Source organism: Mobula hypostoma, chromosome 20 (genome assembly GCF_963921235.1).
Source record: "Mobula hypostoma chromosome 20, sMobHyp1.1, whole genome shotgun sequence".
NCBI lineage: Eukaryota > Metazoa > Chordata > Chondrichthyes > Myliobatiformes > Myliobatidae > Mobula > Mobula hypostoma.
Window position 1 is genome coordinate 56,026,179 of NC_086116.1, and position 16,341 is coordinate 56,042,519.

Sequence of the window (16,341 nt, forward strand, 5' to 3'; positions counted from 1 at the left end):
TGCTACAGTCCTTGAGCTGAAGGCACTCCAACAGTGACAGAAATGCCGACAAGTTTACTTATTTATTATTATTTCTTCTATGTTATGTATTGCATTGAATTGCTGCTGCTAAAGTTAAGAAATTTCACAACATATGCCAGTGATAATAAACCTGATTCTGATTCTGAGGTTCAAATTAAGATGATTCTATGTTCCCAAGGCAGTACTCTTAGACCATAAGACAAAGGAGCAGAAGTCGGCCATTCCGCCCATCGAGTCTGCTCCACCATTCCATCATGAGCTGATCCATTCTCCCATTTAGTCCCACTCCCCCACCTTCTCACCATAACCTTTGATGCCCTGGCTACTCAGATACCTATTCTTGAACAATTCCGTGGTGGAGATTATAGGAAAGAAAGCCCTGTCAAAAGAGGCACTTTTGACAAAATTATAATGGTCCATTTTGTGGTCACGAAGAGTATAACCACAGCAGAGCTCTAGCTGCATGATAAGTGATCACAGAATGGACTTTTACAATTTTGCCAAGAAATGCCTCCGTCGACAGGTCTTTCTTATTTATGTTCAATATATACCACTCAATATATTTGATGCTGAAAAGGTGAAATCTTTCAGGATTGTTGCTGCTGAAGAAAACCTGTCTACAAGTTAGAATCTGATCTCATTTCTAATTTAAGCCTTGTAACATGATGGATGGACTTAAAGGATCAGGTCATGAGACATTCATCAAAGATTGCATATACTCTAGTCTACACTTACTGGATAACACATGATATTGATGATATTGATTTAATAGATGCTTGTAAAATAGTGACCACTTCCCCCATTCCCCCACAGTACTGCTCAAGTTATGAATAGGCTGTGATGTTACTGCAGTCAGTTGTCAAAACCTTCAAAAGGCGATGCCTGAAGAAGGCTGCATCCACCATTAAGAATTTTCTTCACTCAGGACATGCTCTCTTTCTACTGTTACCATTAAGGAGGTGGTACAGAAGCCTGAAGACACACAATCAGTGATTTAGGAACAGCTTCTTCCCCTTCGTCATCAGATATCTGAATGAACCCATGAATACTGCCTCACTATTCTTTCTCCCTTCTTTTGCACAACTTACTTAATTTTTAAATATATACATTGTAATTTATAGTTTATTTTATTATGTATAGCTTTGTACTGCTGCCACAAAACAATGCATTTCATCACATACTGTATGCCAGTGTTATTAAACCTGAATTCTGATTTTGATTAAAAGAAAAATGGCCAGGCTTTCCTTCGAGATGGATCATTATCTGATTCTTACCAGGTTATGAAAATTATCTTGTACTTGCCAATCCTAAACTGAATATTGTCAAGACTCTGCTATAGCTTGCAAGGGCATCAGAATATAGTTTAGTTGTATGCGTATCATTCAGCAGCACAGATGTCCTGGGATAATGATGGCAATCCTCGAACTGCCATGACTGTTCTCATTTATGTTAGGTTAAAGTCCAGCCACTGGAAAAATTTCCCTAGACTCCCTACTGGCATATTTATGCCAGTACATTGTTGATGCCATTATTTGTTCAAATGCTGTCTGTCAACTCTTCTCCATCTGCCCTGTTTCCATGAGAACATGCCCTTCAGTTCCATTTTACCTAAAGAGCATACATTATCTGAATTCTTCATGTGTAAAGCTTTAGGAAATAGCACTGTATAACATTAAATTATTTCTGAGTATGCTGTTTATATTATGGCTGATCAATGATAACTAAAAATCTTAGCAAGTCATATCTACTTGTCACTTGTGACAGAAGTCAAGAAGAAAAATGGATTTCTGCTAAAATGAGGCTCTTAGTATTTCACTGTGTTTAGAAATTTCAAGTCAATTTTCTCAAAAATGTATTGCTTGGTGCAAAATAGAATGGAGGTACTTATCTCCCCTTATAAAACAATGGAAAGAGCAAGGGGAAATAGGCATTCTCCATGTCAAATCATTAGGAGGAAACAAACTGTCATGGAGAAACATTCCACATGATGCTCGTAGTGCAAGATGAACCACCCCTCCCCGCCTTACAATCTCAGTGCTGCCTAAAATTCCTGGGAGTGCTGTAAATGTCAGGTTTCTAGCAGACAATACGCTTGTTCCAGTAATTACTTAAAGCAATTTAAAAAAGGAATGAGCTAACATGTTTGCTATTCCCAGAGATGGTTGCTTCTAACTGCAGAGACTGCATATAATTTGAACTCGGTGAAATACACTGACTGAACATGAATATTCAATCAGTTTTCTACAAAAAGCTGCTGAAATGCAATGTGTTCTTGCCTCTTTGGAAGGGACTGACTAACACAGTATTATATATGACTGGGTTAAGGCTACATTCAATCGATAGGAAAATCCTTTTAAGTTCAACGGTGCCTATTAAGAGAATCACAGATGAAAAATGCAAACATTGAATTTAAAATTTAAAGTTAAGGAACAATAATGGAAGATGCAACATGGACATTAAATATCATATTACAATTATTCTCATTACATTATAAAAGAAATAAAAAGCCAGTAACAGCAGCAGGATCAAGAGAATTTCTATTTCCCCTTTCTCTTTTGTGATTTATTCTGGATATTTTTTCTTGCAGTGAGCATTTCACACTGATTGAGATTTTTTAAGGTTTGTCAGCTCAGATGTTGAGGAATTGTTTCTGCTTGTGGGGTGAATGAAAGATGAGACTTCAAATAAAATGGTAAACAGAAAAGTGCTGAACAAAAACACTAACAGACTTCAGCTACTTACATTGCCATAGTCAACGTAGAAGATGTGGACTTTGGCAGGTGATTCAACCTTTTCCACCCGGGCTCTGTACCTGTTTTGAAAACATAACAGCAAGATTAGCGAGATGCACAATTAGTTGATCTGGGAACAGTTTACAGCAAGGCTAGCTGCTGTGAACTGGCCTCTGCATTCAGTCCCTGCTGACATGCATGACATAAGTGCAGGAGACACAAGGGTGGTTACTGTTTAAATGATGTTATCTGGCATTGATGAAGCTGCTTTTATAATGTTGCTACGATTTTCCATTAACCAAGCTTCTCAGCAGCTCTTTCCAATTTACATTTTTTCTTGTCTGAAATTATATTTTCATAATATTCATATGTAATGAGATGACTCAGGGATTCACAGTTGTGTCTGTCATCTTGCACCACAGACAAAGGAAGGGACTTCAAATGACAGATATGTTGGTTGGGTTAGCAATTGTTTGATATCAGGGGCAGGGCATGGATATGCTGGATTAGGTTGCAAAAACTTAAGGCACCTTTTAGTAGAGAAGCTAACAAACTTGGGAACTTAATAGGTCTGCAGGATACTAAGATATGTTAGAATCTGAGCTCAATATATTTTACAGCGTCAGTGATCGGGATTCAATTCCCGCCACTCTATGTAACTGTACAGAATGTGTCTTGCTCTCCCTGTGATTATATGGGTTTCCCCCTAGATTCCAAAGATACATGGATTAATAAAGGTTAGTAAGTTGTGGACACGCTATGATGTCACTGGAAACATGGCAATACCTGCAAGCTGCCCCCAGCATCTATTTGGACTGTATTGGTCATTGATGCCAACAACACATTTCTCCGTATGTTTTGATGCTTTGATGTACATGTGACAAATAAAGCTAATCTTCAATCTTTAATCATAAACAGTCTCTGATATTCAATATCTTTCAAAGAACAGTCCTTCCAGAAGAAATCTGCTGAGCCAACTGCCAATACTTTTCTTGCCATTTCATAGGCAAGTCTTATTCTGCACCCACCCTTGACCACAAAGAAATTATACTGTGCAAGGCACTGTCACAAGTAGGACCTTACAAATTGTAGCAATGTAGCAAGTTAACACAGAAAAAGATCTACAGTTGTATGTCTGTCAGCAGGGATGATGAGTAATTCTTTATATTGTAATCAGGGGTTCCCAACCTTTTTAAAGCCATGGACCCTTACCAATACGCAAGGAGTCCATGGACCCCAGGTTGGGAACCCATGCTCATCTACGGAATGATTGCATGAAGGAGTTCTGGTATTTCTTTTTCATGCTATTTTACCTAATTTTGTTCATTGCTTGTTCCTCCTTATTGGTATAGATGTTGTGCAAAGACTAAGGATCAGTGAGATATGTGGTGCAGTACCACCATCATGAAATACTGGCTAAATTCCAATGCCTTAATCTAATTCTCAATTCTCAATTCTCAGAAGAGAGGCTCAGCAACGAATGCAGACAAGCTATTTGTTCTCAATTGACATCTGTGTATAATGGCGATTAAGGATTCAGGCAAGTCAGTTCAGCTTGTTTCCTCTACTGATATTCACAAAGATATGACTGCCTCAGTTAACTCAGGAAGATTTGGGTCGAAACTGGGAGCTTACAAGTCTGTACAGCTCAGCTGCACACAACTAAGTACTATTTGTGAGAGCATTATTTATATGTTGAGATCATTTCGTTATTTACACATATGTTAGTCATAGGCAGAATCCTGAATCCTTATTTCAATGCAGTCGACACAGGCTTCACAGCAGCACAGCACACCTACATAACAATGAATTGTGCTATTCTGAATAATAGCCTGGCTTTTCCATTTCCTCCTTTTATTTATGCAAAAAAAAAACAATAAACAAAGCAACCCTGCCTCTAATGCTTGATTTTTACAACTGCATGAAAGCTAAAACTAAGACTTAAAAAGACTAGATTTCAATTTTCCAGCAGTTGGGTGAAAATTTCTCTTAAGTCCAGTGCGGGACTCAATGCTGTTTCTGAGCAGAAGTGTCACATTGCTTCTAGCAGAGGACACTCTCCTCTCTATTCTGGACATGTCCTTGTCCCATATTCCATACCAAGAGAAAACTTCCTATCACACTACCTAGAGGAGCAAGTAACTCAACTTGACACTGAGTGAGTCAAATTCCCCCCCATGCACCACCAGGGAGGCAACTGCCCTGCGGGAGGATCACTGCCCCACAGCCCATCTCAGGGGCAAACACTCTTATGCCGCATCACGAGCTGGAACCTCTACGATATTCCACTTTGAGATGGAAATTCTCCCATATTCCTCTGTAATAGTAAAGCTATCCAATTTTATTCGAGTGGTTAGTCATCAAATGTTCTTCATAGAGGTTTCTGCAGTTGTACCTATGAAAATACTATATTTTTGAGGACAATTACTTGTTTTCTTAATAATGATCTTCCAGTTTGAAGAAAATGCTGAGAAGTGTTTTTTGAACAAATGGCTTTTTGATCAATCAAGCAGTTAAAGCAAGCATTGTAGTTGGCACTGCAGTCAATGCTTTGTATCTTTGCAGTGATGCAAAAGACAACAAACACACAAATAATACACACAAAATTCTGGTGGAACGCAGCAGGCCAGAGAGCATCCATAGGAAGAGGTACAGTCGACGTTTCGGGTCAAGACCCTTCGTCAGGACTAACGGAAAACAGAGATAGTAAGAGATTTGAAAGTGGGAGGGGGAGGGGGAGACCTGAAATGATAGGAGAAGACAGGAGAGGGAGGGATGGAGCTAAGAGCTGCAAAGTTGATTGGCAAAAGGGATACAAGGCTGGAGAAGGGGGGAGTATCATGGGACAGAAGGCCTTGGAAGAAAGAAAGGGGGAGGAGAGCACCAGAGGAAGAGGGAAAACAGGCAAGGAGTTATTGTGAGAGGAAAAGAGAGAATGAATGAATGAATAAATAAATAAATAAGGGATGGGGTAAGAAGGGGAGGAGGGGCATTAATGGAAGTTAGAGAAGTCAATGTTCATGCCATCAGGTTGAAGGCTACCCAGACGGAAGATAAGGTGTTGTTCCTCCAACCTGAGTGTGGCTTCATCTTGACAGTAGAGGAGGCCATGGATTGACATATCGGAATCGGAATTAAAATGTGGGGCCACTGGGAGATCCTGCTTCCTCTGACGGACGGAACGCAAGAGTTCAGCGAAGCGGTCTCCCAATCTGCGTCGGGTCTCACCAATATATAGAAGGCCACACCGGGAGCACCGGATAGAGTGTATCACACCAGCAGACTCACAGGTGAAGTGTCGCCTCACCTGGAAGGACTGTCTGCAGATCTTTTTGTGTTGGCGTTTTTAAACACACATATAAATGCTTAAGTGAACTATGTTTCTCCTCTTTCCTCATGTTAAATCCATTAGTAATATTGATGTCAAAGCACCTTGCCAAAGAAGTATTTGCAGAAAATCAGAAGTTGTTCAGGAATTTGGGGGTTGAACACCATTTCCTGTGGAAAGTAACTGACTTCATCCAGTTTCCTGGCTCCAAGGAGTCTTCTTAAAGGATCAACAGATTCTGCTAGAGGTGAGGCATAAATATAGTGGACAGCAGCACCTTTTTCCTAGGGCGAAATACAAGGGGACAATCATTTAGGGTGAGTGGAGAAAATGCCAGAGGTGGGTTCTTTGCACAGAGGGTGGGGGGGGGGGGTGGACTGGGAACATGTGAATGAGGTGCCAGAGGATGATAGGAGAGCTCTGTTCATGATCATTCAACAATTACTTGATTCTGACATGGTCCTGGAGGACTGGAAAATTGCAAATGTCACTCCACTCTTTAAGAAAGGAGGAAATCGAAAGAAAGGAAATTATAGACCAGTTAGCTGAACCACAATGGTTGGGAAAGTGTTGGAGTCCATTATTAAGAATGAAGTTTCGGAGTACTTGGAGAGTAATACTAAAATAAGTCAAAGTCAGCATGTTTTCTCTGAAAGCAAGGAAGTAACAAGCAGGGTGAACAACGAAGAGGCGGGGATGCAATTTACATAGATTTTCAGAAGGCATTTGATAGGGTGCCTCACATGAGGCTGCTTAACAAGGTAAAATCCTATGGTGTTACAGGAAAGATACTGGCATGGATACAGGAATGGCTGACAGGCAGGAGGTGAAAGGAATAATAGTGCGGACTATTATCTAAATGAGGAGAAAATTCAAACATTTTCAGCGGTGCAAAAAGTCTCCCAGAAGGTTAATTCATAGTCCATGGTAAAGAAGGCAAATGCAATGTTGGCATTCATTTCGAGAGGAATAGAACATAAAAACAAGGAGATAACGCTGAAGCTTTATAAGACACTAGTCAGGCTGCACTTGGAGTACTGTCAACAGTTTTAGGCCCCTTATCTCAGAAAAGATGTATTGTCATTGGAGAGAATCCAGAGGAGGTTCACGAGAATGACTCCAGGAATGAAACGGTTAACATATGAGGAGTGTCTGGCAGCTGTGGGCCAATACTCCTTGACTTCCTAACCAGACAACCACAGTCTGTGCAGATTGGTGATAACATATCCTCCTTGCTGATTATCAGCACTGGTGCACCTCAGGGGTGTGTGCTTAGCCCACTGCTCTACACATGACTGAGTGGCTAGGCATAGCTCAAATACCATCTACAAATTTGCTGATGATACAACCATTGTTGGTAGAATCTCAGGTGGTGACAAGAGGGCGCACAGGAGTGAGATATGCCAACTAGTGGAATGTTGCCGCAGCAACAACCTGGCACTCAATGTCAGTAAGACAAAAGAGCTGATTGTGGACTTCAGGAAGGGCAAGATGAAGGAACACATACCAATCCTCACAGAGGGATCAGAAGTGGAGAGAGTGACCAGCTTCAAGTTCCTTGGTGTCAAGATCTCTGAGGATTTAACCTGGTCCCAACATATCAATGTAGTCATAAAAAAGGAAAGACAGCGGCTATACTTTATCAGAAGTTTGAGGAGATTTGGCATGTCAAAAATATACTCAAAAAATTCTACAGTTGTACCATGGAGAGCATTCTGACAAGCTGCATCACTGTCTGGTATGGATGGGCTACTGCACTGGACTGAAAGAAGCTGCAGAAGGTTGTAAATCTAGTCAGCTCCATCTTGGGCACTAGCCTACAAAGTACCCAGGACATCTTTAGGGAGCTGTCTCAGAGAAAGGCAGTGTCCATTATTAAGGACCTCCAGCACCCAGGGCATGCCCTTTTCTCACTGTTACCATCAGGTAGGAGGTACAGAAGCCTGAAGGCACACACTCAGTGATTCAGGACAGCTTCTTCCCCTCTGCCATCCGATTCCTAAATGGACATTAAAGCTTTGGACACTACCTCACTTTTTAAAAAATATACAGTATTTCTGTTTTTGCACATTTAAAAAAATCTATTCAATACACACAATTGATTTACTTGTTTATTTATTATTATGTTTATTTTATTTATAACTATTTTTTCTCTCTCTCTCTGCTAGATTATGTCTTCCATTGAACTGCTGCTGCTAAGTTAACAAATTTCACATCACATGCCGGTGATAATAAACCTGATTCTGATTCTGAAATGTAAAAGAATGCATGGGGATCTCATTGAAATCTACCGAATGTTGAAAGAACTAGATAAGGTGGAGGTGGAGAGGATGTTTCCTCTGGTGAGGGTATCCAGAACTTGAGGGTACAGCCTCAAAATTGAGGGGTGGCCTTTTAGTACAGAAGTAAGGAGGATTTTATTTTAGCCAGAGAGTAATCTGTGGAATGCTCTACCTCAGACTGTGGTGGATGCCAAGTCAGTGGGTATATTCAAAGTGGAAAATGATAGTTTCCTGATTGGTCGGGGCCTCAAGGAATATGTTGAGAGGGAAGTGTATGGGGTTGAATTGGATCCATGATGAAATGGTGAAGTGTACTCAATAGGACGAATGGTGTAATTCTGCTCCTATGTCTTACAGAGAGGTTGATAGGAGAGGATGAGGATTTTAGGAAAGGCTGATATAATAGGAACGCTTAAATGACTGTCAGTTCAGCATATGGATGTAAGAAAAAAAATGGGCTGTGGGCTGTGTAGGAAAGAAGAGCTAGATTGACTGAGGAGCAGATTGAAACGTTGGCACAACATTATGGGTTGAAAGACCCGTACTGTGCTGTACTGTTCTATGCCCTACGAACAGTCAAATGAAACCATGCCTTAATTTCTGGTGCCAAAGTCCCATACAAAATACTGATTCAAAATTGAGAGGCTAACTGTAAACCAGGTTTATTTTGCATTCACTTCCACTTTAAAAAATTTAAAGTGATACTGAATTCATTGCATCCAATTACACTGAATCCACAACTGCCAGCATACGTTTCTGTATGGATTTTATTAAACTGAGGAAAATTGTGAGCATTTCACATTAGTATGCCGCTGACCACGGGGAGCATCACTTCTACATTTCACTGTGTACTCAGTCAGTATCTACTCATTCTCCAGCACTTGGTATATCACTGCTCAGCAGCCACAATTGGCCTGCTGCAACGCTCAGTGGTAGCATCTGAATTAATATATCTCAGTAATTCAGAAGAAACTGGGAATCAAAACTTATGTATATTATTTAATTGACAATTCAGGTGGCAAAATAAGAACCAAGTCTATGGCAGGATTACCATAGCAGAAGAGGGAAACAGATTTAATCTGGACAAATTCTTAGGGAATAGTGGAAACCAAACACATTCAGCAACTTGTTCATGCCATTCCCACATGTGAGATGTTGCAGAATTACATTAGGGCACTCTGGGTAATTCAGTATCTGTCAGACAGTCGTGTTGTATCTTGAGTCTGATTGGGACTGAAATGATGACTCTAACACTTGCTGTCACTCAACAAAAGAGCCAAAACAAACATCAATTTCTCAGTCTCTACAAGAGAATTGTAAGACTTTCAGAGGAGTGGAATGATACTAAAAAAGATATTGAACCTGAAGCAAAGCCAAACACTTACAAATATCAACAACTTTCTGGGTTTAGCCCTGTTTGTTGTCAATCCTTTTCATGTGTACTGCATGTTGGCTAACTGTGTACTTAGTGTTACTGCAGAAAAAAAACTAAAGACAATCAAGCTTTTGACCCAGTTCATTTTAAATCTCGTAGACAACTGCCATTAAACGTGTCCAGTGCAGTAATTTGTCCGACATGACAATTGCATATATAGTGTCAGAAATGTTTATGGTCAGTTGCTTATTATTCTTTTTACTCCGGTTCTTACCGTTAACTAGGTAAATCTAGTGTGGGGGGTGGGCAGGAGGGGTGCGAGGAAAATGTTGGGTATATCCGCAAGGAAATAGCAAAGCCAGATCCTGATCTTCTAAAACAACAGGAATACTGCAGATGCTGGAAATTCAAGCAACACACATCAAAGTTGCTGGTGAACGCAGCAGGTCAGGCAGCATCTCTAGGAAGGAGTACAGTCGACGGTCCTGACAAAGGGTCTCGGCCTGAAACGTCGACTGTACCTCTTCCTAGAGATGCTGCCTGGCCTGCTGCGTTCACCAGCAACTTTGATGTGTGTTCCTGATCTCCTATACAAGTATCTTTAAAAGTAACTGCATCAAAATTTGGAAACACTGATGGTAAATGACCAAACAAGTCTTAATTTGCATTCATTTCAAACTCAGTTTCAGAAATGTGCCAAACTCCCTGAATTCAATTTCAAATGTAAAACATCAACATTGCTATTACAGTAGGTAATTTGTAACCTTGGAATGTAGCTTCATTGGGGAGAGAATAAATACTGAATCAGTAATAATTATTATGCTTAGTGCACTATTGCCAAGGTTTCCCCAAAGATGCATGGCCCTTGGCTTAGCCAAAGTGCTTGGAGCTCAGGTCCTGAAAAGTGCGACAGAATTATTGGTCTTTCTTCTACATGAAGAAGTCCATGTATAAGGCAAAGTATTAAGATCGTAGAGAGGTCACTAGGGGTTCCGCGAGAGATTGTGACTAAAAGAAATAAATATAGTTTTTTTTTTACTTTGCATAGCGCATGATGCTAGCATTCACAATCATAGGCAGTGACCGAGAAGGCCCGTTAGCAATCTCATTAGAGGTCTGTCAGCCCACAATGGCAGTGCACAGTAGGACCGTGTTTATTTGGCTGAGTCCATTCAACAGGGATAGACTAGTGCAGAATCTACACTATTAAGGATCCTGTGCTTATTTCTCTATTCTGCCTTCAGAATATGATCATCTAAAGTGAATCACCTCACACTTTTCTAGGTTGAATTTTAATTAGTTTTTATTTAATTTACTCATTTTCCAAGATCTGGTCATCCTTCATGTGTCCAGCATTTGTTAACCAGCTTTAACTGCCTTCGGGAAGGTGGTGGTGAAGCATCTTTTTGAACCACTGCAATCTTTCTATGAAAGTAATCCCAGAGGATTGTCAGGTACAGTGATAGGTTTTGAAGTCCGGTGCTACTTGGAGGGTAACCTGCAGGTGGTCCCCTCCATGTATCTACTGCCCTCATCTCTCTTGGTAGTAGAGATTATTGATTGGGAAGTATTGTGAGTATCTGCAGCATACTTTATAGATAGTATACACTGGTGGGGTGAATTAATGTTTAGGGTGGCTGATGCAGTACCAATCAAGTAGGCTACTTCATCTTGAATGGTATTCCAGCTGGCAAGTTTACTCATCCAAGCAAGAGGAGAGTATGCAATAATTACTTTGATTTATGCTTTATACTCTTGGGTGTCAGGAGGTAACACACTTCCAAAGAATACCCACTAACTAATAATTAGATTTTCATCTAATGCTTGCTGCTTCCAAGATGTGCCAGTGAACCACAGCGATGTTCTGCAGGCTACGTACAATACTTCTAAATATATCTCTCGAATTAACCTCCCTGCAATCTGCAGCATGTCGTTCCCCTTTAAGCAACGTACTTTTGAATCGACATGAACTACAGATTTCATGATCTTTTGAAGGACTCAGTGGAGCTAACTCTCAAACAAGCAGGTATGGCACCTTTAAGCAGACGATGTTTCATCGTCCCAGCCAGAAGCAAGGTGGGAGAGGCAGGTGTTGAATCTAAACAAGGGTGCAATACAGAGGGATGAGGCCCCCTCTACCCAGCATCTTGTTAGTAACCGTTCTATTTACCAAGATGGTTCTCCTCTGCGGTCCTGACTGCAGTTTACATACCATCACTGGCCAACTATAATCAGGCCTTTGAGATGCTACATGATGCTGTTACCAAACAAGAAACAGTCCCCCTCTGCACATTTCAGAAATCCCTGCTTAATTACTATCAGCATATAACCTGTAGCACCTGAGGTTCCAATACATTAGACCAGGGGTCCCCAACCTTTTCTGCACCGCGGACTGGTTTAATGTTGACAATATTCTTGTGGACCAGCCAACCGGTTGGGGCGGGGGGGGGGGCAACCCGCAATCGCCTCTGATCTGGGCCGACATTTACATGCCAGGCAGCACCTAATTAATTAGCTTGCTTATTTTGGCTTGTTTCTTAAAGATGTGCTGGGTGCGTTCTGGCTACTGCTGTACTGCTGCATTCTTCATGGCCCGGAGGTTGGGGACCACTGAATTATAAGTTACTTATAAGTCAATAGCATCATAACATTTTAAGTAATGTTTGGATATTAAACACACAGCGCATATTTTCCCCATATGAACATATAAAATCATTGCAACACATCAATATCGCTGAATCAGTGGGAGCCCTGGACTTGTTTCCCTGCAACAAGACGGTGCCATCGAGGGGTGATGGGGGACGTCGATACTCGAAGGAGGTTCCTTATGTCCAGTCTATTCCACAATTTAGTTTTTGCTGCATTCATTGCAGAAAACTCCGCTTCACAGCGATATGATGTTGGAAATGGAAGCAATGTTTTCAGTGCTTTCATGGCTATCTCAGGATATTCAGCCTTGACTTTGATCCAGAATGTCAGCAGAGATGTTATGTCAAACATATTTTTCAGCCCACCGTCATTTGCAAGCTTGAGGAGTTGATCTTTTTCCCGCGCTGACATGGAAGATTCACCGGAAACATTCACAAATGGGTCACGGACCCATTCCTTTGCACGTTTTGGGTCATTTGCGTCTTGGGTCACTAATGCGTGCGTTAAAGTTCAACAGTGGGAGTCACAGGGAATGAGGAAAGGTGCAGCTGACTCATATCGTTTCATATTGCCAAATCGTATCGTTTCCTCGCGGCCCAGTACTGGTCCACGGCCCAGTGGTTGGGGACCACTGCATTAGACCACTGCTATTCTAAGATAAGGAATGCCTACCATTCCGTGCCAAGACTTCAATTCAGGAAGTCTGATCACTTGGCAGTCCTCCTATCTGTATACATACAGAGGCTAAAGAGTAAGGCTCCAGATTTTAGGACAACTAAGAGGTGGTCACTGGAGGCAGAGGAGTAGCTATGGGACTTCTTTGAGTCAGTGGACAGTGCGGTATTCAAGGACTCATCTGTGGTTCTAAACAAATGCACCACCATTGACACTGACTTTATAAAAGGTCATAAATGAATGCGTCCCCACAAAATCATTCAGAGTATTCCCCAACCAGAAGCCTTGGATGAACCATGAGGTCCGCAATCCATTGAGGGCCAGATCAGAAGCATTCAAGTCTAGCGACAAAGAAAGTTACAAGAGGATTAGATATGATCTCCGGAAACCACCTCACGGGTGACATTGCAATTCCAGACAAAGTGAATCAACGTAGGATGCTCAAAAGCTGCAGCAGGGCTTCAATACAATCACCTCCTACAAACTGAAATCAAAGGATATAGGTGACAAGTTTTTGCTCCCAGATAGGCTCAATGGCTTTTATGCTCTCTTTGACCATCAAAACATGGAGGCATCTTCATGAACTCCCACAGCCTCCAGTGACCCTGTGATTTCAGACCTTGAGGCCAATGTGAGAGCATCCTTCATGAGAGTAAACCCACAGAAAGCATACTGCCCAGACAGGATACCTGGCCAAGAACTAAAGACTAGAGATGATCAACTGGCTGCAGCAACACCAATATCTTAACCTCTCGCTTCAGCATCTACAAGCAGGCTTCAATTATACCAGAGCTTAAAAGGAACATGGGAACCTCCCTCAATGACTAGTGTACAGTAGCACCTACATCCACTGTAATGAAGTGCTTTGAGGCGAGGAAAAATATTAACTCCTGCCTGAGAAGAGAATTGGATCTGTTCCAATTTGCCTACCATCACAACAGGTCACAGGAGATGTAATCTCATTGGCTCTTCAATCAACACTAGAACACTGGACAGTGAAGATGCATACAACAGGATGCTCCTTATCAATTACAGCTTACCATTCAATACTATCATCCCTTCAAAATCAATCAATAAGCTTCAAGCCCTTGGCCTCAATACCTCCTCGACAAATGGATCCTTGATTTCCTCACAGACCCCAGTCAGTTCAGATCAGCAGCAAAATGTTCTCCACAATTTCCATCACCACAAGGCTTAGCCCCCTGCTTTATTTGCTTTACACTTATGCCTGTGAGTCTGAGCACAGCTCCAATACCATATTTAAGTTTGCTGATGACACCACTGTCATAGGCTGAATCAAAGGGGGTGATGAATCAGCATTGAAAATCTGGCTGAGTGGTGCCACAGCAACAACCTCTCATGCCATCAAAACCAAGGAGCTGATTGACTTCAGGAGGGGGAAATCGGGAGGTCCATGAGCCAGTCCTCATCAGAGAATCAGAGGTGGAGAGGGTCAGCAGCTTGAAATTCCTCTTCATCTCATGTTCTTGATATTTATTGCTTATTTATGATTATCATTTATTCTCAGCTCAAGCTGGTAAAACCTGAGGTATGAGCACAGCCAAGTACACTCATTTCTCAATCGCTAGGAATTTTAGGATTATTCTAGTGGTATTTGGCATCGTGCGTAAAAGTTACATAAACATCACTATGTTGGTCTAAATGTTTAATAGTATTGTGTAGTAGCTTTGGAATGATACCAGTTGTAGATATTACTATTGGGACAATGTATGCCCTGTTCATGTTCCATAGTTTCTCAGCTTCACTGGTGTTTTTCACATTGATTTCTGTATGTTACGTGTGTTTGGAATGTCTATATCTATTAAGTAAGTTGTTCTTGCTTGTTTATCCTGTAATATTATATCCGGACAATTATTATGGATTGTTTTATCAGTAATAATGGATCAGTCGTAATATATTTTGTAGGACTCTAAAACTGGATCAGGCTTGTATTTATAGTAAAGTATGGTGGCTTTTATGAATTTGTATTTAAAGCAAGGCTTTGGATAATGATTGCAACACACACAAAATGCTGGAGGAACTCGGCATCTATAGAAAAAAGTGCAGTTGATGTTTCAGGCTGAAACCCTTCAGCAGGACTGAAGAAAGTAAAGCTGAGGAGTAGATTTAAAAGGGAGGGGGGCAAAGAGAAACACAAGGTGACAGGTGAAACCTGAAGGGGGAGGAATGAAGTAAAGAGCTGGGAAGTTGATTGATTGGTGAAAGAGACAGAAGGCCATGGAAGAAAGGAAAGGGGGGAGGAGCACTGGAGGTAGGTGATGGGTGGGCAAGGAGATAGGTGAGAGAGGGAAGAGGGGATGGAAAATGGGGAGGGAGAGTGGAGTCATTCCCAGAAGTTTGAGAAATCGATGTTCATGCCATCAGGTTGGAAGCTACCCAAATAGAATATAAGGTGTTATTCCTCCAACCCAAGTGTGGCCTCATCACGACAATGAAGGAAACCATGGATAGACATACCGGAACAGGAATACGAAGTGGAATTAAAATGTGTGGCCACTGGGAGAGTCCGCTTTTTCTGGCAGATGGAGCGTAGGTGCTTGGCGAAGTGGTTTCCCAATCTACATGGGGTCTCACCAATATACAGGAGGCCACACAGGGAGCACTGGACACAGTATATGACCCCAACAGACTCACAGGAGAAGTGCCGTCTCACCTGGAAGGACTGTTTAGGGCTCTAAATGGTAGTAAAGGAGGAGGTGTAGGGGCAGGTGTACCACTTGTTCTGCTTGCAAGGATAAATGCCAGGAGATTTCCTATCCCCTTTTCCCTCTCTCACCTTATCTCTTTGCCTGCCCATCACCTCCCTCTGGTGCTCTTCCACCCTTTTCTTTCTTCTATAGCTTGCTGTCTCTTTCACCAATTTCCCAGCTCTTTACTTCATCCCTCCTCTTTCAGGTTTCACTTCTCCCTCCCCCACCTTTTAAACCTACTCCTCAGCCTTTTTCCCCAATCCCGCTGAAGGGTTTCAGCCTGAAGCATCAACTGTACTTTTTTCTATAGATGCTGCCTGACCTGATGAGTTCTTCCAGCATTTTGTGAGTGTTGCTTGGATTTCCAGCATCTGCAGATTTTTTCTTGTTTGTTTTTTGGTTAATGATCTCTGCCACTTGATTGTGCCTGTGTAAGTAATCAGATTGAGTTAAAATGATCCCAAAATACATTGCACTGCTTCTGGGTTCCCTTGGCAGTTTCTGCATTGATTGTCTTGAATTTGTTACTCTTTGATGATATATTTTTGATCTTTCTGTGTGTTAACCA

The 16,341-nt window shown here is 41.5% G+C and overlaps 1 protein-coding gene across 1 annotated transcript in view; it reads right to left on the reverse strand.

Moving 5' to 3' along the window:
* snd1 (staphylococcal nuclease and tudor domain containing 1) overlaps positions 1-16,341 on the reverse strand; it is a 952,477-nt gene that overhangs the window by 81,560 nt on the left and 854,576 nt on the right. The window contains exon 20 of the mRNA XM_063072967.1: positions 2,764-2,833. Within this exon, the coding sequence (XP_062929037.1) occupies positions 2,764-2,833 (70 nt within the window). The remainder of the gene's footprint in view (positions 1-2,763; positions 2,834-16,341) is intronic.